Here is a 24239-nt window from a genome sequence, read left to right on the forward strand (position 1 = left end):
GTTGTGATACCTGTAAGCCGAAGTTCACTTACAGGGGCGCTATTTCTGTAAGCCGAAGTTCACTTACAGAGGTGCTATTTCTGTAGGCCGAAGTTCACCTACAGAAAGTTGTTGTGATTAAACTATTTCTGTAAGCCGAAGTTCACTTACAGAGGTGTTATTTCTATAGGCCGAAGTTCACCTATAGAAAGCTGTTGTGTTGTGTTTAGACTATTCCTGTAAGCCGAAGTTCACTTACAGGAGTGCTATTTCTGTTGGCCGAAGTTCACCTACAGAAAATAAGCCATATCTAGGACTAGTTCCTAGGTAATGTCGGGCTGCAGGGTGTAAACCGACACGTGAGCTCATGGCCTGCATAGGACAGACATGCATCATACTTGGTTGTGCATTTCCTCTGTTATGATTGTTATTTGAATGTATGCTTTCTTTGTTTTCATTCTATTCTCTGTGTCTGTGTTTTGTTTTCTTGTATTCTTTTGTTTGTGTTTTGCTTTCTATTTTCTCTATTTATCAGTTTCTTCTGTCTACTGCTTCTCGATATTCTGCTATTTATCTGCTAAACAACACGGAATTAATGAACTTAACTAATAATCCCGACCCTACTAAGAACTCCCCAGTTCTTACCCCTTCTCTCTCTCTTCCCCCTTCAGATGGAAGTTTGGGTACACTTCTGTAGTTCACTGACGACCGTTCGCAAAAAAAGATTCCGCTCTAGGTAGTCTGCTGAGTCTAGAGTGAACTCCGTTTATGTTTACATGTATATACTGTGAGACCAGCCAACGTCTGCACTCCGTTCGTATGCGCACTTTAACCTAAATCCTGTGTACGAGATTCCTATTGTGTGGCTACTTCATGAGGTACCAGAGAGACGTCTTGTGGAAAAGTCTGATCGTGCAGAGGAGTAGCAGATGATGTTCTATTTTTTGATGACGTTCCACTTGACTTGAGTTTTGAAGACCTAGAACGTAGTTTCCCTCGCTTTAGTAGTTTAGAGGGACTAGGTGAGTATAGAGTCTAGGCTAGCCTGGGCGCCAGCTTAGGGACTTCTTGAACAGGTCAGGGCTTGGGATGTTGTATGTATATATATGTATATAGTTATTATCTAGCTATATCTAGGGGTGTTCTAACTAAAACTATATACTATAATAAAGGCTGAATCACTGAATGTTGTTAACTACTTGAGATGTATTTATGTGTGGTTGTTTATAACTGTTTTATCTGCTATCAGTTGTGAATTGCTTATGAATGATTTCGTCTATTAATCCAAATGTTTTTTTAAAAAAAAAAGTACCTCGTAAAATAACTACGCTTTTAACAACGAATCAGGCTCATATAATAAATAATAGATAATAGATAGGTAGACACGTTGGTAGCGCTCAGTTTCTAGTATGATCATGACATACCAGAAATTGGGTCGTTACATTAAACGCCAGCAACAAGCACCAGACTGGCGTTTAACGCCAGAACAGAGCATGGAATTGGCGTTAAACGCCAGGAACAAGCAGCAAGCTGGCGTTTAAACGCCAGACATGCATTCTAAGGGCGTTTCACTCCTAATTGGAGCAGAGATGTTAAGTCCTTGACCCCTCTGGATCTATGGACCCCACAGGATCCACCTACCCCACCTCTTCTTCTCTCCTCTTCACACCTTTTCATAACTCTCTTCCCCAAATACCCTTCACCAATCATCTCCATACCTCTTCCCCAAATACCCTTAACCACTCACATCCATCCACTCTTCCCCATAAACCCCACCTACCTCCAAAATTCAAATTCTTTTCCCTCCCAAACCCAAACCTAATGGCCGAAACCTACCCTCCCCCACTATATAAAGCCCTCAACACTACTCCATTTTCACACATTACAACCACCACTTCATCCCCTTGGCCGAATACACTCTCTCCCTCCATCTCCTCCATTTTCTTCTTTTTCTACTACTTTCTTTCTTCTTTTACTCGAGGAAGAGCAAACCTTTTAAGTTTGGTGTGGTAAAAGCATTACTTTTTGTTTTTCCATAACCATCAATGGCACCTAAGGCCAGAGAAACCTCAAAAAAGAGGAAAGGGAAGGCAATTGCTTCCACCTCTGAGTCATGGGAGATGTAGAGATTCATCTCAAAGGTCCATCAATACCACTTCTATGAAGTCGTGGCCAAGAAGAAGGTGATCCCTGAGGTCCCTTTTAAGCTCAAAAAGAGCGAGTATCCGGAGATCCGACAAGAGATTAGAAGAAGAGGATGAGAAGTTCTCTCTAATCCTATTTAATAAGTCGGGATCTTAATGGTTCAAGAGTTCTATGCAAATGCATGGATCACTAGGAACCATGATCAAAGTAGGAACCCGAATCCAAAGAATTGGCTTACAATGGTTCGGGGGAAATACTTAGATTTCAGTCCGGAAAATGTAAGGTTGGCGTTCAACTTGCCAATGATGCAAGAAAATGCACGCCCCTACACTAGAAGGGTCAACTTTGATCAAAGGTTGGACCAAGTCCTCATGGACATATGTGTGGAAGGAGCTCAATAGAAAGTTGACTCAAGAGGCAAGCCAGTTCAATTGAGAACACCGGACCTTAAGCCTGTAGCTAGAGGATGGTTGGAGTTCATCCAACGCTCTATCATTCCTACTAGCAACCGATCTGACGTAACTGTGGATCGGGCCATCATGGTCCATAGTATCATGATTGGGGAGGAAGTGGAAGTTCATGAGATTATACCTCAAGAACTCTACAAAGTGGCTGACAAGTCCTCCACTTTGGCAAGGTTAGCCTTTCCTCACCTCATTTGTCACCTCTGCAATTCGGCTAGGATTGACACAGAGGGAGATATCCTTATTGATGAGGACAAGCCCATCACTAAGAAAAGGATGGAGCAAACAAGAGATCATGGACCTCAACAAGAGCATGAAGAAATTCCTCACCATGAAATCCCTGAGATACCTCAAGGGATGCACTTTCCTCCACAGAACTATTGGGAGCAAATCAATACCTCCCTAGGAGAATTAAGTTCCAACATGGGACAACTAAGGATGGAACACCAAGAGCACTCCATCATTCTCCATGAGATTAGAGAAGATCAAAGAGCTATGAGGGAGGAGCAACAAAGACAAGGAAGAGACATAGAGGAGCTCAAGAACACCATTGGTTCTTCAAGAGGAAGAAGACAACACCCTCACTAAGGTGGACCCGTTCCTTAATGTCCTTGTTCTTATCTTTCTATTTTTCGTTTACTATGCTCTATGTTTCTTTATGTTTATGTCTTTATTACATGATTACTAGTGTCTAAGTGTCTATGTCTTAAAGCTATGAATGTCCTATGAATCCATCACCTTTCTTAAATGAAAAATGTTTTAATTACAAAAGAACAAGAAGTACATGAATTTCGAATTCATTCTTGAAATTAGTTTGATTATTTTGATGTGGTGGCAATACTTTTTGTTTTCTGAATGAATTCTTGAACAATGCATGTCTTTTGAATTTGTAGTTTATGAATGTTAAAATTGTTGGCTCTTGAAAGAATGATAAAAAGGAGAAATGTTATTTGATAATCTGAAAAATCATAAAATTGATTCTTGAAGCAAGAAAAAGCAGTGAATAAAAAGCTTGCAGAAAAAAAAATGGCGGAAAAAAAAAGAGAAAGAAAAAGAAAAAGCAAGCAGAAAAAGCCAATAACCCTTTAAACCAAAAGGCAAGGGTAAAAAGGATCCAAGGCTTTGAGCATCAGTGGATAGGAGGGCCCAAAGGAATAAAATCCTGGCCTAAGCGGCTAAACCAAGCTGTCTCTAACCATGTGCTTGTGGCGTGAAGGTGTCAAGTGAAAAGCTTGAGACTGAGCGGTTAAAGTCGAGGTCCAAAGCAAAAACAGAGTGTGCTTAAGAACCCTGGACACCTCTAATTGGGGACTTTTTCATAGCTAAGTCACAATCTGAAAAGGTTCACCCAATTATGTGTCTGTGGCATTTATGTATCCAGTGGTAATACTGGAAAACAAAGTGCTTAGGGCCACGGCCAAGACTCATAAAGTAGTTGTGTTCAAGAATCAACATACTGAACTAGGAGAATCAATAACACTATCTAAATTCTGAGTTCCTATAGATGCCAATCATTCTGAACTTCAAGGGATAAAGTTAGATGCCAAAACAGTTCAGAGGCAAAAAGCTACTAGTCCCGCTCATCTGATTGGAGCTGAATTTCATTGATATTTTGGAATTTATAGTATATTCTCTTCTTTTTATCCTATTTGATTTTTAATTGCTTGGGGACAAGCAACAATTTAAGTTTGGTGTTGTGATGAGCGGATAATTTATACGCTTTTTGGCATTGTTTTTACATAGTTTTTAGTATGATTTGATTAGTTTTTAGTATATTTTTATTAGTTTTTAATTAAAAATCACATTTCTGGACTTTACTAGGAGTTTGTGTGTTTTTCTGTGATTTTAGGTATATTCTGACTGAAATTGAAGGACTTGAGCAAAAATCTGATTCAGAGGCTGAAGAAGGACTGCAGATGCTGTTGGATTCTGACCTCCCTGTACTCAAAGTGGATTTTCTGGAGCTACCAAAACCCAAATGGCGCGCTCTCAATTGCGTTGAAAGTAGGCATCCAGGGCTTTCCAGAAATATATAATAGTCCATACTTTGTCCAAATTTAGACGACGCAAACTGGCATTTAACGCCAGCTTTCTGCCCTATTCTGGCGTTAAACGCCAGAAACAAGTTGCAAAGCAGAGTTAAATGCCAGAAATAAGTTACAAACTGGCTTTCAACTCCAAGGTAGACCTCTACACATGAAAGCTTCAATGCTCAGCCCAAGCACACACCAAGTGGGCCCGGAAGTGGATTTCTGTATCATTTACTCATTTCTGTAAACTCTAGTAACTAGTTTAGTATAAATAGGACTTTTTACTATTATATTCAGAGTCTTTTGACTACCTTTAGGGTCTTGGTTATTCTGGTACACCCTCTGGGGCCGAAGCCAATGAACACCATTATCACTTATGTATTTTCAACGATAGAGTTTCTACACACCATAGATTAAGGTGTGGAGCTCTACTGTTCCTTATGAATTAATGCAAAGTACTATTGTTTTTCTATTCAACTCAAGCCTATTTCTTCTCTAAGATATTCATTCACACACAAGAACATGATGAATGTGATTTTTATGTGACGCTCATCACCATTCTCACCTATGAACGCGTGCCTGACAAACACTTCCGTTCTACATGAAGGCAAGCTTGAATGCATATCTCTTAGCCTCCTGATCTACGATCAGAGTCTTCGTGGTATAGGCTAGAATTATTGGCAGCCATTCTTGAGATCCGAAAAGTCTAAACCTTGTCTGTGGTATTCCGAGAAGGATCTGGGATGGGATGACTGTGACGAGCTTCAAACTCGCGAGTGCTGGGCGTAGTGACAGACGCAAAAGGATTACTGAATCCTATTCCAGCATGATCGAGAACCGACAGATGATTAGCCGTGCGGTGACAGCGCATTTGGACCATTTTCAGTGAGAGGACGGGATGTAGCCATTGACAACGGTGATGCCCAATATACAGCTTGCCATGGAAAGGAGTATGAAGGATTGGATGAAGGCTATAGGAAAGCAGAGATTCAGAAGGAACAAAGCATCTCCCTACGCTTATCTGAAATTCTTACCAATAAATTACATAAGTATATCTATCCTATTTTATATTTTAATTATAATTTAATTATCAAATCTCCATAACCAATTGAATTCGCCTGACTGAGATTTACAAAGTGACCATAGCTTGCTTCAAGCCAACAATCTCCGTGGGATCGACCCTTACTCACGTAAGATTTATTACTTGGACGACCCAGTGCACTTGCTGGTTAGTTGTGCGAAGTTGTGAAAAAGAACTAAGATTATGAACGTGCATATTAAGTTTTTGGCGCCGTTACCAAGGAATGAACAATCACGATTTCGTGCACCACAGGTCCAGATGCTCAGAAGTAAGCTGTAGTTCATCTGAGGGATGGCGAAGATCTTTATATTCTCTACATTATATTTTGCGTAGAATCTCTCCACCTTTATTTTGAAAAGCTTTTTTATGTATTGAACTCTTCTGAATTTGCCTATAGAGGCACTTATGTTTCATTTGGGAGAGATTAGGAGATACTGTTATCAACTACTTTCATACTGTACCTAGCCGGACTAAACTTCACGGGTCGCGACTAGTGACTATTTACTTATGTTATATATCTATATACTGTTCTTCTCTTACTCTCCTTCATGCCTTTATCTGTACGTCGCTTTTGACTTCACGCTTTATCTTTTAGTTGTCGATGCGTGAATGGTACGACTTTGTGATTTTATTTTTACTCTTTTCAGGCTTCTCGATTAATACTCCTTCCAATTTTACTTATAATTATGTATTAAAAATCCACCTGAGAGTCGTACCACCATAATATCATTGACTTATGACTCGAGCATAAGGATTTGAATATTAGGGTGTTACATTATGGTATCAGAGCAGTTCGTCCTCGTGAGCCTGAGGGATGAAACTGCTTGGGCTTCAATGCATACTCTGAGTCTGTGCCTGTGCTAGTTAAGTTATCTAACCGATACATCTAGCATGAATTTCATGAGTGTACCTTTGGTAATTTGAAGCACTTAACTTGAGATATTGAGTCTGATCACCTCAATATCGCTTGTCTAGTGTGGACAAGATTCGAATGGTGTCTCATGGACATGAATGAAGTAATCGAAAAGAGGAATTCCCAAGAACGAACCGGTGAGGGAACGCCGTGGTAGGAATATTGGCAGTGGTATATATGAGAATGGTGTGTTGATTTTGGATTGATGAGTGGAACATTTGGAGGTGGATAGTTGCTTGAACAATTTGTTTAATTAGGTTTGAGTTGATTGGAGTCTGATGATTTAGGGCAGAAGGGGCTTGTAATTGACATTGAAATTGTTAAATTTTAATGCGAATGAAAGTTTGTGAAAATCGAGCACTTGTGTAGAAATTGGAGGATGACAGACAGTTAGGCAGCGGATATTATAGGTTTTAAACAATTAGGTAATCTGAGTATAGAGATCAAGGATTTTTAAGAGGATGCGATTGAGTCTTACAATGAGCGTAAGTATTATATCTGTCAGGTTGAGAAAGCTTAGAAGTGGGCCTAGGTTTTGTGATTCGATAGGGGAATATGACATGGATTCATGATTGGATTCTTGGTGGTTAATAATCAGAGTGACTCAGCAGAAGCTTGCTGGAGCGTTAACATAGTATGGTAAAAATAAGGAATAGCAGGGTATGATTAGAAATGCTTTATGCTTTGAGTACTTAAAAGGTTAGTGAACTAATGCAGATAATGATTCTAGATAACACAACTAGAAAATGGATTAATACAGATAGATTTACAGACAAATTTAGTCTTTATTACAAATGGATTTTTGGTTACCGACGAAATTACCGACGGATTTTGTCCCTCTGTAAAAGCCTCGTTGGAAATTATTTACCGACGGATTTTTTTTCGTCGGAAAATTACCGACAGATTTTTACCAGTTACCGACAGATTTTCCCTCTGTAAATTCTCTATCCATTTCCCTAAGACGACAAACTTTTCAACGAATTTTCCGCCTGTAATTACAGACGGATTTTCCGACTAATTTTTCGTCTGTAATTTGAACCTTGGAAAACTATCTCACACTCTGATTACAGACAGAAAATCCGTCTATAAATCCGTCTGTAAAATAAAATAGAATTTTTTAAAATTTTTTCGTTGCAAAATAAACTTGTTTTTTAGTATTAAAAATATAAAATAAAATAAAATAAAATATGAAACATTTTTTATATAGCCAAATATGCCATCATAAGGGATCAAAGTCTTATTATATAAATAACAATAGTATTAGAGACACAATCATATGATGCTGATCTAAATATCCAGCAGACATCATAGAATAGGTTATATATACAATGCTTACATATCCACTGACATCCTTCGCAACCTTTATGAGCTCCTCTTGAGCATTGTACAGCACCCAAGCCGCAGAAAGACGACCGGCATCTTTTCCTGAGTCTGAGTATCCTATCATAACTTCTTGCTTCCCATTGATTCGGTTTCTATACTAATCAATAGAGAAAAGCCGTGCCACTGCAAGGACAAAAGTGACTCCATCAAGTGAAAATTTGAGATTCGTTGAAGCATCTATTCATGGCTTTGCATTGAAGGAATAACCAAATGTTGTTGCTGCACCTGCAAATCCCAGCAGATTCCAACAGTGTTTCATTAGTCAAAAGGAACAGATGTTTTTTACAATAAACCATAGAACAGAGGGGATAGGACACTTGGAAAAGTGAGGAAATGAGTTAAGAAGGGATAGAACAAAATAACTTAGAACAAATCCTAAAACAGGCTTATAAACCAAAGTGCGTATACAGAAAGTAATTTAATTATAAATAAAACGACCTCATTCAATTGAATCTTATTACTTTGAATGAACCAGATAATCAAGCTTATATAATGAATCCATCACTCCACGCATATATGATACAAATTCCTGTAATCGTAATGCTCATTTTTCATTTCCATACTCCATTTTACTTTGTATTCTATTATAGTGCATTAGCACCTTGAAAGAGCTCAAAATAATTTCCATAAAAACAGGTCTAGACTAAAATCACAAATTCCACAAAACAGGCTCTGCAAAACTTTTATTTTCAATTTTACAGCGCAATAAAAAATAGAGTTATACATTGTACTATTGATACAAGTACAAATGGCATAGCTAATGTTAGTCTAAACTGAAATAAAATTGCTCAAGTCTTGTTTTCAACATCGCTTCTAAACATAACACTGACTCCTAAATAAACTATATCTATCTGTCTAAAGAAGTATACTTGAGCAGAATTTTGTGCTTTGTCCACACTTTGATCCTGACCAGCTTATGTATAAGAAAGTATTTTGGAAATGTAAACTAAGCCTAGAGGCGTCTCCACCTTAGTTTTTTGGTCAATTGGTCATCCTAAGGTTTAAAGAGGTTTGTGCTCAAGGAGGATTCCAATTGGAAGTAAAATCTAGGCTTCAATAATGTAAGTCCTGGGACCAGAAGGGCTAGATGGTAGAAGAGTTTTTCTAGAAAACTGTAACATAATAAGAGGTATAATAGTAGTCATGGACCCTCTCTATTAAAATTTTAAACTCTTAAGTAAAAGGTACATGAATGTTTATATATTGATTGCTAACTCCTCCAATCCTTTTACCATTGCTTCAGAGCTCACAGAAGATAAGAATTAAAGGGTTAAAAATTGATTAAGTATGTCTTCAAGACTTGGGAGAGACAAGGAGGGCCAGCTTTACCTGGGAACTAATATAATTCAGTGAACCCTGATGAACAAGTTGCAAAATACATAAGCCAACAACACAGAGAAAGCATTGTTTTCCTCAAATCAAAAAATAGATTGAAGCACCGATTTGAATGCTCTGGCAATAGTTGATGAAACACAAATCAAAAACCCAAACAGATGGAAACTTCGTTCACCCTGCATCACAAAATAAAAAAAATATATTAAAAGAGTTACATCGCTTACATGTGAGAAAGAGGATAATTGCTTTGATTATTATAAGGTCCTATCAAATTTGATGATGTGTTATAGTGCCAATGTCAATGTTAGTGTCAGTGAGAGTAATTACCCAAAGTGACATAACTAATAACATGAAGTTGAAATGGCAATTGGCTTAATGAATTAGTGACATAATATTACTTTTCTTAATGGGACTGATGGATAATAATAGAAGACTAAACTAAAACACAATTTAAAATATGAATGATCAAATGAATAAATTAAAATGAGAACAAATTTTGAATAATTAAATATAGATAGGGACTAATATAATTAATACAAGCAATTGTTTGAAAAGGCCGAGTTCATAACCATAAAAATAATAAAAAAGTTAAGACTGAAATAATGAGGAGAACTTTAAACCTGTTGATGCTGGAAAACTGGTGCAATGGACTTGTCAAGCTGAATAGTCTTGCATTTTTAGGGTATCTTGTCTTTTCCCAAGTAATTGGCTTATCAAAACTTTTTAATTGGAATACTACTTTCCTAGCTAAAGAAACATATTGACTGGTCTATCTTACCTAGCAATATATGTTAGAAAAATTAAAATGTAAACAAAAGCAGATGTATAATATCTTCAAGGACTGCAAGTATAACGAATTAAAACAGAATGTAGCTTTATCATCTGAAAAACTCATATAAAGGATTGGAAAAGTACAAACCGTGTCCCAGCATAGTGCCGCGAGCTCCTAGCAACGATAGTCAAGTGAAGAACAGAAGCATGTAGCTAGATAGACATCACTCAAATATAACCTTCAACTCCTTCATATGTTGGTAGATAGACATCACTCACAGGACCATGCTCTTCTCGTTGAGGATGTGGCTTGCTTAACTCAATGGCCAGTGGCTTTAAAGTTCCATCATCTTTCAAGAAGAAAATTGTCCTTGTAGCATAGGCCTTTGTCTTGCTTGAATTTATTCTTCTCAAATATGAACAATTTTTTCTTCTCAATAGCCTGAGTTTCACCCAAATTTAATTCATTAATTAATTGTTAGTTGTTCATCACTACCACATACTAAAAAAAAAAACAAAATTACCTGTTCTACAGTAAGCCCTCCTAAGTTAGGCTCTAAATGTTCTTTTTTCATTGTACTAGTATGATCACCATAGACTTTACTATCTAGCTTGCTACCTGGTGGAAACTCCTGCATACATGAAAATTAACCAAATCCAAGCTATAATTGAATGCAATTGAGCAATTCCCTAAAAACTTATTACCACAAATTAATCAAATTACCTCAAGACTCTTAATAACATTAGGATTTACACCAGCAAGTGTTTCTCTAGAAAATTTTTCATCAGTCATCCATGCAGATTTATTCACTGTATATGTATCACATAATTTCAGTTTAAAATTATATTCACATTATTTGCCACATTAATATTGTTTAATGTATAAGATAATTGTAGCATATATATAAATATATACCTTGCATGACTTTGGGTGGTGGATATTTAAGGAATTGTTCACCATCTGTTCGTAGAATTTCCTTGAGTACTGGCAAAGGGGAAAACTTGCTGAGAAAGTTTGTAGGTAGTGTAATTCCACCAGTATAGAGTTTATCCACTTCAGCAAAATCACCAAACTCAAGAGTTAAGATATTTGCATCAAATGCATCTGTGAGAACAGGCATCACATCTTGGGCTACAGATTTTAATCCATAAGTTAGAAAATCCGATGACTTCAAGTGACCAAATGCTTCGTCCCTTGGTAGGTAAACAAAATCGCTCCATTTCTCACTCTTAGGATCTGTTTAATTAAGTTGAAAGCAAAATTAATTAGCATTAATAACACAAATTAAACATGTTATATATTTAGGTGAAATAATTGACCTTTGTTAGTAGGTGGCCTTCCTGTTCTTCCTCTACGAGGGTACGGTAAAGTAGATCCTCCAAGAACAGGGCGAGCATATTTTTCATTGCTATCTGGATTCCCCAAATCATTGTAAAAAATAGACATTTCAAATGAAATTAATAAACTAGACAATTATGGAAACCAATCAGAAGCATAAAAATCTAGATCAATGTCATCTTGTGAAAATTCTCAGATTTCACATACACAACAATTCATGAATCATACCTTAATAAACAGCAAGCATCAAAATCCCAATTCAACAGATAACCAACAGATAAAGATCATAGGTCGAATCTTTATGGAGACCAAGAGAGTCCACAGATAACCAATGGCATTGTAGAATTAATGGAGAGAAAAATAAAATATAATCAGAGCCATATAAAGCATCAACAATACCAGTAGGTGGATCTCTACTTATCTTTGAAGCTGTAACCTGAATATAAAGAGATTAATAGAAATTTATATCCATCATAATACATACAATAGCTAGCTCCCTACAATTCTGCCATAACCTACCCATTCTGCCATAACATAAATTCTGTCTGACATAGGTATACCTAATTTCAATCCTGTGTCATTCCTTAATCCCTTTGCTACCTAATTAACAGCCAATTGAGACATACATCCGCCACTAACTTAATTCACAACAACCAGCTTGAATTACATTGTTAAATTTTTCCCCCCAAGGGTTTATCCAGTTGGTTAATTTCCTAACAGAAACAATTTCCTGCTCTGCCAAAACTCAAGTCTATTAAACATAGCAAAAATGAACCTGAGAGAACAGCACAGAAGCTTCACCAAAATGCCATCGCAGAAGCTTCACCAAAGCTTCCTTGCCGCATAAAGCCTTCATCTGGTTCGCATTGCTGCTTTTTGCGTCCCTCAACGGCAATACTGCTTTTCTCTGCATTTCAATTCCAACCTGGAGGGTGAAAAAAAAAACGAAAATAGAGATATGTTCAACTATACAAAATTGATAGCAATTAACCACTAATCGGCACTGTTTCAAATCGAATTTCGAGACCAGAGCAAGACACTACACAATAACGTGTTTGGAATAAAAAATTAGCGAGAGAAACAAGGGATGAAGTTAGGACTAACCTGGTTAGTGGAGTGCGAATAGATCAAAAGATTGAAGATCTATGCAACCCTATATATAAAGTGTTTGATTCGATTTGATTTGGTTAGTGGAGAAGCTGGTCTTTGCCGGAGAAGAAGTTACCAACGGAGTCAACTAGCATTCCGAGCTTTGCTTCAAGCTTCACCATTCAACAATAACCACCGAGTTTTCACCGAGTTGAGATGAGTTTCACGAATCGCTCCAGACGTGACGAGAGCGGCAGCGAAGGGAGCCCGTGTGACGCAAGGGATGACAGAGAGAGATCCTGTGACGCAAGCAGCGACGACAGCGGCGGAAGAAGCTGGTGCGACAGAGAGAAGAAGCAACTCGGTGACGGAGAGACATTTGATTTGTGTGGAGTGTGAATGGACTGTGAATGGGTGGTGATAAAATTAGGGTTACCTCAATATTTACCGACGGAAAATTTAAATTACAGACGGATTTTCCACATGTAATAATTTAATAAAATGCACCGTTTTATCTACTTAATTACAGACGTATTTTCCGTCTGTAACTATTTCTCGCGGAAAAAAATTAATTTTTCCGACGGAATTATCGACGGATTCTCTTTTCCGTCTGTAATTTATGCTAATCCATTTTTTTTGTTTTTCGACAAAAAATCCCTCTGAAATTCTCTCTGTATTTCCGTGGGATAAAATCCGTCGGAAATATCCGTCTGTGATAACTAGTTTTCTAGTAGTGTAATTGGGATAAATTGTGTCTATGAACTTTGATGGTTCTGAAATGGATGAAGAAATTATCGTTGATGCGTAATTAGATTTTGATGATGAGTGAGTGCAAGTCGCCGTGTTTGAGAGATGAGTACTATGATATTTGGTCATGGTGACCTTGGACTTAGATTGAGATTTATGATGATTGGTTTTGAAAGATGAATTTGAAAACCATTAAATTGAAATGTTGATGTTCTACTGAGATTGGTTTGAAGGAACCTGTGACGGGTAGCAAACTCCAGTTTTTAAGGGAGGTGCTGTCGAAATTTTCCCAAGAATTTGAAAGAGCGTTGGTTATGGTTTTCAAAATAATTTTTTATTTGAGTAACTTTAACAAAAGAAATGTGTTTCGAATGCTTTTATAAATTATTAAAGGAAATCGGATTCTTATGATTTTGTTAACTTGTTATTTCAAACTCATTTTATTTCAAAAAATGAAGAGAGTTTTGATTAATTAGTCAAAGACTTTAAAACAACAATTTATATATAAATTCGAGGGTTTGGGAGTAAGAAAGTAAGTCTGGAGGTTATGCTTGGAGTTGAGCTGTGATTAGTGGTAATTGGCTTAAAAGAGAGAGAGAATAGTGATGGAGTATGATTAAGATATGGTGATGATTTTTGGTTGATTATAGTGATGTGGGATGATGACCATGATTAATGATGATGGTGATATTATTAATGGCATGATTTGAGATTTAATAAGATGTGAGTTGATGAGATGATGAAAGTAATGAACGAGGCTGTTGGTCGGCGTTGGACGAATGATCGAGATCCTTGGAGATAAAAGAATCAGAGCGCGGCAACGGAAACGCGCAGAGTAAAAAGACCTTGGGACTACTATGCGTTGGATATAAAGACAGACTATGATCACGTACTCGTGGTGGCGATGGAATTTTCGAGGGGGAAAATTTCTGTTAGGGGGATAGAATGTAAAATCTGGTCAAACCGTAATTAATTAAATAATAAATTAAATAGGAGGGAATATGGTTAGAAAATTTAGCAATCGGAATTTGATAATTTGAATATGATATTTGGACTCAGTGAATTTTTCTAAGTCAGAAAACATAATTTTTTGAATAAAAATCCGTACTGGAAATTTGACCGACAGTACCGGCTGTGATCTGTTCGGTGTTGTGGCTAAGAAAATTAATTAGAGGTGAATAATTTTAAGAAATAAGAACTTATAATTTGGGAAGATAGAAATATTTAAAATATGATTTAAAATTCTAATTTTAGAGGTTTTGGCGCAAAATTAAGCAAACGGACCAAACCAAGTGAACCGGGCCCAAGTGGGCCCAAGACCCAACATATATAAACATTAGTTATCAGCATTTCAGCTCATTTACCCTAATGAAAGGGGTTTGGGGCGCTAAAATGGAAAATGGAGGAAGAAGAGAGAAAATCGTAACTCTATAAAACTTCAAATCACCATAACTTTTGATCCGAAACTCCAATTGACGAGCCTTTTGCGACCACGCGTCGCTCTTCTCATCATCTTCGATTCTATCTAGTTTTTGTGATGATTATTCTATTCATCTCTGCCTAGTTTTCGAAATTCCCCACTGTTACGTGTTTTTGGGTAGTTGGTGTTAAAATTTTGTGATTTTGGTTGTTTAGGGATACTCTAATATGGATTCTAAGTGGGTTCTATCCCTATTTCATATGGGCTAAGGTAAGAATTACTCAAACCCTTGTGATTTATCAATTTCATGAATCCTAGGTTGATTATAAGTGTGAAAATTGATTATGTTAGAATATTGGGTGATTTTGGTGCACAATTAGAAGATTGATACTGCTTGAGGAGCTTTGGTGAGGCTTGGAGCTAAGGGTTGGTGGAGACTCTCAAGAAGAAGGACAATTATTTTAGCTACAAGAGGTACGGTTTAAGCTTCATTTAAGTATCGTGTGGTGTGATGGGAATTCCTAGGCTAGATGCCCCTAGGATTAAGTTTGGATTGTGTAAATGGTTGGTACTAATATGCATAGTTGATATGTAATGTAAGTTAATGATTGGGTTGAGAATTGTGTGAATTTGTATGTTTAGTGTGTTGAGGATTTGATGAATTGGATAATGAATATAGGTTTGTGGAATATGAATTTAAATTGTGAATTTGGGCCGGAGGTCGTGAATCTTGGGCCGGAGGCCAGAAAGAGGTAAGGAAAGTAAGTTGATGTGTATATTGTGTGATGATATAAGGGATTGGATGGATTTTAGATATTGAATGTGTGAATAATTGGTTTAATTATTGAATAATAAGGTTTGAGGAATTGAGGTGTGGAATTTGATAGTTTTGGGTGAAATTGTGTAGATGAGGTAGGTTTGGTTTTGGTTGAGTATAATTACATGAATGTGGTTAGGTTGTCGTCATTTGGATGAGGGGAAATGAATTTGGTTTGCAAATATTGGAAAAATTGGTGATTTATGTCTTTGGGTAAAAACTGATTTTTCATCAACTTCTGCGGTCCGTAATGATGACATGTCACCATGTCATGTTTTTCTATGCTTTTTCATACAAGAAATTTATAATTAGTGCTTAATTATTGTATTCTTTTGTGCTTAAATGGTATATTTCCTTGATCTTTTGATTTTATAAATTTTGTAGGAAATAAGAAGAAAAAGAAGCAAAAGAGCACAAAATAAGCTAAAAAGAAGAAAAGAGAAATTTTGGGCACATTTTAGAGTTGACGCACGCTTTGGAACCTTAGGCCACGCTTTTAAAAGCGTGGTCCATTACCATGAAGCCATGGCATGATATATATGCCTTATGCATGCATTCAAGCCAATGAATCATGGCATTACATGAATGAACGTTCAAGTTCATTAATTAGCATTGCTAATAAAAATTAATGCATGTATAAAGCATTTGATCATTAAAGAATGAATGCTACGTTAATACATTGGCATTAATTAATAAAGCCAATAAAAGGATGCAATATTAAAGCCAATTGGCTAAAGAATATATCAAGCCCTTTCAACGTTAATGCAATTGGCTTTATTAATTAATTAATGAATGGATGCATGATTTTTAATTGCCAATGAATAAATGAATGAGCATTAGCATTCATGGGCATTCTCAAGCAAGGAAGCAAGGCTGAAGATGCCCAAGTTTGCGCCAATGTTTGCCTCAAACTTGGAGGCAAACGTTGGTGCAACAATTAGCCCTGGAGGAAGCCAACGTTTGCGTCCAAGTTTGCCTCAAACTTGGAGGCAAACGTTGGCATAGCATTTGTACCAGGGGAGGCCAATGTTTGCGACCAAGTTTGCCTCAAACTTGGAGGCAAACGTTGGTGAAAAGTATACACCAGGGAAGCCAACGTTGGTGAAAAGTATACGTCCCAGGGGAGGCCACGTTTGCGTCCAAGTTTGCCTCAAACTTGGAGGCAAACGTTGGCGCCAAATGTTATCTTGGAAGGAGCACGTTTGAGTTCAAGTTTGACCCCAAACTTGAACTCAAACGTGAATGACAGACAAAAACCTTTCTGCATAATTTCAGCAATCCAACGTTTGAGTTGAAGTTTGCCTCAAACTTTGACTCAAACTTAAAGGCTCCAAAGTCCATTATGCAAACAAGTTTCTTCTTAAGACCAAGAACAATCAACAGATGCCATCTTCAACCCAAAGCCAAAGCAAGCAAAGGCCATTATCATCACTCAAAGGCACAAGAGATAGATAAAATAGGAATTTCATTTAATTGTAATTTGTCTTTAATTTCACTTTCATTTTCATTTTCATTTTGTAAAAAGCCAATATAAGACATCATTTTCATTTTAGAAAAAAAGGCTGGAATAGAGAGCATTAGAGGCTGGCTCCATTAAGGAGTAGTAGGAGTGGGATTTGAGAGCTCTCTCTTAGTTTTCATTTTTGTTTTCAATCTTGGGTGGAGAATTGAAGAAATTCTGTTTCAATCTCACCTTGAGAATTCTCTCTGTTTGCTCGTCTGTATAATTTCAGTGAATTTTGATTTGAATCTAAATTGTTCTTACTGCTTTCTTCTCTATTTTCTTCTTCAATTATTCTCTGTTGGATCAAGGAAGGAATTGAGATCTAGACTTATTTTCTAGTCTCATTGGTTTCCTGAGATCTTGAATTTCTCCTTTAGATTTTACAATTGAGCTAAATTTAAATTCTGTTTTAATTCTCCTGCACTTCTTCATTTTCGTTTTGGTATTAAATCAATCTGTTTCAGAATTTCATAACCTGAGAGTTCTTTAATTTACTGCACTTCTTATTTTTCAGCTCTGTTTTAATTCCCAGCACCCAATCCCTTTTACTTTTCCTGCAATTTAACTCTTCGGCAATTGTTCTAAGTTCTATTTACTGCTTTCATTTAAATTTCTAGTTGCTTGATCTATTGCTTTCTTTAATTTCCAGCACCCAGCCCCCTTTACATTTATGCAATATACATTTTTTGTCATTTAAGATTTTGCCAATTTACATTCCTTGCCCTTTACGTTTATTGTCATTTACTTTCTGCCATTTATATTTCACTACAATTTACTTTCTGTTGATCAACGTCACATAATTCACTCAATGTTAGCTTGACTAAACTCATCACCCACTAAAGTTGCTTGATCCATCAATCCCTGTGGGATCGACCTCACTCTAAGTGAGTTTTACTACTTGATGCGACCCGGTATACTTGCCGGTGAGTTTTAGGTGTTGGAATTCGTTTTTCCAAAAAAATCCATCAAGTTTTTGGCGCCGTTGCCGGGGATTGATTTAGATCAACAATGATTAAGTGGGTGAGAAGTCTAGATCAAGCATTTTTTTATTTTTGTTCTCTGTTTTAAGTTGAAACCAAGGTGTTTGTGTTTTTTGCCTCACTAAGAAATTCTTTCTCTGTGACATGAATTTCAATTTTCATTGATGTTGCATTTTACAAAATACAAATGGAGTTCAACTCATCTTATGGTCAAACAAAATTTTATGGGATATCACCCACCATCATCAATCTCTAATGGTGGCTGGGAATATCACCAAGAAAATACAAATTCTAAGCACTCCAATCCATGGAGATTTGCTTCAGAGACACAAGATGAGCAAGAAAACCATATGGGATATTTTCCTCCACCACAAAATGATGAAAGTCATGATTCTAATGGTGGCTGGGAAGGGAATTCTAATGCTCCATATGATATTCATCCAAAGATATCATCACTTGACCATGCTTCAACAGAAAGCCCCTTTCAAAACTCACCACCTACACAAACTTCCATGAACCACTTAAGGTTCTCAAAGCTTGAGTCCATGCTCAAAAGATATAAGGAGAAGACAACAAAAGTTTGGAAAGAACAAGAGAACTCCCTCAAAAACATGGAAGTGCAGTTAGCTCAACTGTTGAGTGCAACGAAGAAGGAGGAAAAACAAAAGGAAGAGGTGGTGGAAATATTTGAACCTGAAATTGCATTTGAAGTGATAATAGAACATGAAGATTCCCTCCCAAAGGACTTAATGGAAAGTTGTGAAGAAGGAATGGAGGAGGACAATCAAGAGAAGTCAAACTCAAGTGAAGCAGAAAATCACATGAAGGAAGGGCTCATGGAACCACCAATTCAAGAGGCTCTTAATTAAGAAATCACTCCAATAATCACACAACCACCAATTCTTGAATTCAAGGAAGTGAAGGCAATTAACAAAGGCAACGAAAAGAGGATTGTGACTAAGATACCAAGGACAACATTCAAGAAGAGGTCAACCACAAGCAATCCAACCCTTGGACCACTAGCAAGCAAGCTCAATCAAGCCATGTACAAAAGAAGGCTTGTTGAGAGGAAACCAAGAGAGGGGACAATAGCTGAAACTTCTCCCCCCTTGAGGTCATTTCTCTTAACAAACTAGAAGAAGAGAAAGAAAGTGAAGAACAACATGTCAAGCTAATAACACTAAAAGAGCACTTGTTGGGAGGTAACCCAACCATAGGTAACATTTCTTCTCTGCTTTGTTTTCTTTCTGTGCTTTGTTTACATTCAATAAATTGGCATATGGTTACATTCTAAGTTTGGTGTTGCCCTGCAATAAACTGTTTTCCATCTTCATGGATGATTGCATCAATTTTACATGGAAATGTCACACTAAGATTCTAAGTTTGGTGTGCCACTTAATTTTCTATGCAAGTCATCCAGCAGCACCACTTGTTTGTATAATCACAATGCCTCTGCAGTTTTATTTTTCTCTTTTGATTTAACACTTTTTCATGCTTTAGTTATTTTTCTGGTTTTTTTAAATGCTTTCCTCTAGTTTGCTTATTAACTGTCTTTGTTAGTACATCACCAAGAGATCCTTATTCATGACAGATTCTTGGCTTGGTGATTGTATTTAACAGATAACAATTTCATTTGCATAGTTTTAATTCAAATAAATTGACATATGATTGCATTCTAAGTTTGGTGTTGCTATGCAACAAAATTTGGTTCCAATTCTTACAAGATACTTGCATTAATTTCAAGTGAAAGTGTCACACTAAGTTTGGTGTGCCACTTGTCTTTTATGCAACGTATTGTGCTCACCTTCTTAAGTTTGCAATCACAATATCTTTGTCTCTTGTGCCTTGATTTTTATCTTTAATTCTACTTGCTTAGAACACATGTACCACTAATATTTCATTGTGTAAGACATTCATGATCCATCTTAGCCCCATAGCCATTGTTCTAATTGTTGCTTGAGGATGAGCAAGCATTCTGCATTCTGCAAGGGAAAGAAGAAGAATAGAGGAAAAAGGACAACAATAATGAAGATGAACTACAAGGTTGTAGAGTTCCTTTTCTTCTCATTTGTTAATAATGAAGATGAACTACAAGGTTGTAGAGTTTCTTTTCTTCTCATTTGTTTCCAGCATTTAAATTGCATGATTGTCATCATCTTTTCTATTTACATGTGTGTATGAATAAAGCATAGCTTGAACTTTGATTTGCAATATGCTGCGGTGCCATTATGACTACCAACTTGAGTTTTGTGAGTTCAAAAGCAATAAAGCATCATGATCATAAACAAACAAGGAATAAAAGAAGAACTTAGCATGTGCATACAAGTATTGGAAAGCAAGTATGATTAATTGTTGCTCAATTGCATTAGACTGTATTTAATTGAAGTTTTCATCTAGGACATTTTGTGAAATCTTTTGAAGTCATAAAAACCTTGAAAAAGCAATTGCAATTAAGACAGGAAAAGAAAAAGGGAAAGAATGAGAAAGCTGAAGCCTCTGAGTACCAATGAAAATTTAATTGTTAAGTACTTGTGGTGTTTATGTATAAAGTAAAATGCTTGAAAACAAAACACTTAGAAGTCAAGGCTAGGCTCAAGTACAAAAAGCAGTCCCTCAAAGCTCAAGGCTCTGAGCATCAATGATTAGAGAATAAAGATAAAAAACAAATGAGCTTAATGAAGCCCTCTAATTAAATGCTTGTGGTGTTTATGTATCAAGTGGTAAAACTTGAAAATAAAGCACTTAGAGTTGTAGTTTTGTTATCAACTCATGGGGCAAAGCACCCAAAAGGATAAGCTAATAAGAAAATCAAAAGCTTGTTTCAAGGAAAAAAATTATAAGAAAAAGATTTCATAAATTGTAGCTTGCATTGAAAACTAGCTTACTATGAACATTGAGTTGCTATTCTTCTTACCTTGGATTGTCAATTTTTATTGCATGATTCTTTTCTTGCTTGGGGACAAGCAAGGTTTAAGTTTGGTGTTGTGATGACATGTCACCATGTCATGTTTTTCTATGCTTTTTCATACAAGAAATTTATAATTAGTGCTTAATTATTGCATTCTTTTGTGCTTAAATGGTATATTTCCTTGATCTTTTGATTTTATAAATTTTGTAGGAAATAAGAAGAAAAAGAAGCAAAAGAGTACAAAATAAGCTAAAAAGAAGAAAAGAGAAATTTTGGGCACATTTTGGAGTTGAGGCACGCTTTGGAACCTTAGGCCACGCTTTTAAAAGCGTGGTCCATTACCATGATGCCATGGCATGATATATATGCCTTATGCATGCATTCAAGCCAATGAATCATGGCATTACATGAATGAACGTTCAAGTTCATTAATTAGCATTGCTAATAAAAATTAATGCATGTATAAAGCATTCGATCATTAAAGAATGAATGCTACGTTAATACATTGGCATTAATTAATAAAGCCAATAAAAGCATGCAATATTAAAGCCAATTGGATAAAGAACATATCAAGCCCTTTCAACGTTAATGCAATTGGCTTTATTAATTAATTAATTAATGCATGCATGATTTTTAATTGCCAATGAATAAATGAATGAGCATTAGCATTCATGGGCATTCACAAGCAAGGAAGCAAGGCTGAAGATGCCCAAGTTTGCGCCAACGTTTGCCTCAAACTTGGAGGCAAACGTTAGCATAGCATTTGTACCAGGGGAGGCCAACGTTTGCGACCAAGTTTGCCTCAAACTTGGAGGCAAACGTTGGCATAACATACATACCAGGGGGGCCAACGTTTGCGACCAAGTTTGCCTTAAACTTGGAGGCAAACATTGGTGAAAAGTATACGTCCCAGGGGAGACCACGTTTGCGTCCAAGTTTGCCTCAAACTTGGAGGTAAACGTTGGCGCCAAATGTGATCTTGGAAGGAGCACGTTTGAGTTCAAGTTTGACCCCAAAATTGAACTCAAACGTGAATGATAGACAAAAACCTTTCTGCATAATTTCAGCAATCCAACGTTTGAGTTGAAGTTTGCCTCAAACTTTGACTCAAACTTAAAGTCTCCAAAGTCCATTATGCAAACGGGTTTCTTCTCAAGACCAAGAACAATCAACAGAGGCCACCTTCAACCCAAATCCAAAGCAAGAAAAGCCCATTATCATCACTCAAAGGCACAGGAGATAGATAAAATAAGAATTTTATTTAATTGTAATTTGACTTTAATTTCACTTTCATTTTCATTTTTATTTTGTAAAAAGCCTATATAACACATCATTTTCATTTTAGAAAAAAGGCTGGAACAGAGAGCATTAGAGGCTGGCTCCATTAGGGAGTAGTAGGAGTGGGATTTGAGAGCTCTCTCTTAGTTTTCATTTTTGTTTTGAATCTTGGGTGGAGAATTGAAGAAATTCTGTTTCAATCTCATCTTGGGATCTCTTTGTTTATTTTTCTGCATAATTCTAGAAACTGTGATTTGGATCCAAGTTTCTTTACTGCTTTCATCTTTTATTTCTTCTGCAATTTGTTCTTCTGCTTCTTTTGCAATTGTTCTTTGTTGGATCAAGGAAGGAATTGAGATCTAGACTTGTTCTCTAGTCTCATCCAACCCCTGAGATCTTCAACTTTCCTTTAGCTATTGCAATTGTGCTGCATTTTACTTTCTGTTTGGTTCCTCAATTCAGTTTACATTAATCTTACTGCAAATCTCATTTACATTTCCTGCACAATTTTAAATTCCTCTGCAATTGCTCTAAAATCCTGATTCACTGTAATTTTGCTTCTCTGTTTACATTGCTCTCAATTTACTTTCCTATAATTTAAGCTTTCTGCAAGAGTTCTAAGCTTTGATCTATTGCTTTCTTTAATTTCCAACACCCAGCCCCCTTTACTTTTTATGTAATTTACCTTTCTTGCTCTTTAAGATTTTGCTCATTTACTTTCTGCAACTTTTAATTCACTGCCATTTACTTTTTGTTGGCTACATTCCATCAAATTTCAACTCAATGTTAGCTTGCCTAAACTAATCACCCACTAAAGTTGCTTGATCCATCAATCCCTGTGGGATCGACCTCACTCTAAGTGAGTTTTACTACTTGATGCGACCCGGTATACTTGCCGGTTAGATTTGTGTGTTTGGAATTCGTTTTCCAAAAATACACATCAAGTAACTCAGCCCACAGAGTTAGGAATTCTTCAAAACTAGAATTTTATGAAAGTTTATTCAATGATCTTTCCAACGGTTCTGGAATAGTTGAAAAAGGAATTTTGTAGAAGAACTTATATGTGTCAGAAGTTTGGGGTTTGAATATTTAATCTTGAGGCTTTTCAACTTAGTAAAATTTTTGGTAAAACGTACTCCGACGCGCACGCCTGGCCGACGAGCACGCGTCACTCACGATTTTTACCCTCTCACGCGTGCCCCTGGCCGACTCGTACGCGTCGCTGCATTGATGCAAATCCCAGTAAAAGATCCAAAGAGTTGCGCTGGTACTGTGCTGGGTTTGTGCGCTGAGCACAAAATGCACCCACGCGTACGTGTCACTGACGCGCACGTGTCGCGCTACCTTTCTACTTCCCATGGGTATGCATGGACGACGCTCACCCGTCACTTCCTTTTTCTGCTTCCCATGCGTGCGCATGGGCGACGCGCACGCATGACCCTGTTTGTAGCAAAAGTTGAACTTTGAGTTTTTAAAGCCGAATTTCAGACTTCTAAGCTTCAATTTTCATCTTCTAAGTCCTAAATCTTTATAGTATGTCTAGTAATGAAAAGAAGCTAGGACATGTGGTAACTTGTGGATGAAGTAAAGTGAGAATGAATGATGAATGATGAGTACTGATGATTGTATGAGTTGCTGAGGGTGATGATGGAAGTGCGGTGTATGCCGTGAGCCAAATGGCTGTATTCAATATTGATTATTGGTTCGTTTTGGGTTATGTTATGAGCCGGATGGCTATGATAAATATTGATTTATGGTTGGAAATGAAAATATGACTTTGAATGATTGTTTTATCTTGAGCTCTCTTTCTCAAAAGTGCGACCCCAGAGAGATGAAGGAAGGTGAGGATCCCCTTCCTTGTTCCTCCAGGTATTGTAAAATCGCCCCCAGCAAGATGGTGAGAGGTTAGGATCTCCTCCTTGGTTTCTCCTGGGCATATGAGAACAACCTCCTGGGTAGATGCAAGGGTTGTGCTTACGCCCCACTTGCTCCAGGTTGGTTAGTACAGAGGCTCCCTGGGTAGACGCAAGGTTATGGTTTTACCCCACTTACTCCG

General features: G+C 36.9%; 1 protein-coding gene and 1 long non-coding RNA gene across 2 annotated transcripts; both read right to left on the bottom strand.

The window, feature by feature from the left end:
* Positions 7825-9450, bottom strand: LOC110264670. Its single transcript, XR_002350846.1, has 2 exons — positions 9325-9450; positions 7825-8220 (listed from the first exon to the last, which is right to left on the bottom strand). It is a non-coding gene; the product is annotated as an uncharacterized LOC110264670 (long non-coding RNA).
* LOC107607400 (linoleate 9S-lipoxygenase-like) lies at positions 10448-11548 on the bottom strand. The gene is made up of 5 exons (XM_021107871.1): positions 11422-11548; positions 11018-11338; positions 10826-10911; positions 10626-10733; positions 10448-10543 (listed from the first exon to the last, which is right to left on the bottom strand). The coding sequence occupies exons 1-5, from the start codon at positions 11546-11548 to the stop codon at positions 10448-10450; spliced, it is 738 nt and encodes a 245-aa protein (XP_020963530.1).

This window comes from Arachis ipaensis, chromosome B07 (assembly GCF_000816755.2).
Source record: "Arachis ipaensis cultivar K30076 chromosome B07, Araip1.1, whole genome shotgun sequence".
NCBI classification, from domain to species: domain Eukaryota; kingdom Viridiplantae; phylum Streptophyta; class Magnoliopsida; order Fabales; family Fabaceae; genus Arachis; species Arachis ipaensis.

What these genes read in the sequence shown, in the direction of transcription:
- LOC107607400 (XM_021107871.1), bottom strand. Translation starts at nt 11,548, where the DNA reads ATGTCTATTTTTTACAATGATTTGGGGAATCCAGATAGCAATGAAAAA. An exon ending in ACCACCCAAAGTCATGCAAG is followed by an intron (nt 10,912 to 11,017) that starts GTATATATTTAT and finishes ATACATATACAG; the next exon opens with TGAATAAATCTGCATGGATG. An exon ending in GAGGGCTTACTGTAGAACAG is followed by an intron (nt 10,544 to 10,625) that starts GTAATTTTGTTT and finishes GGTGAAACTCAG; the next exon opens with GCTATTGAGAAGAAAAAATT.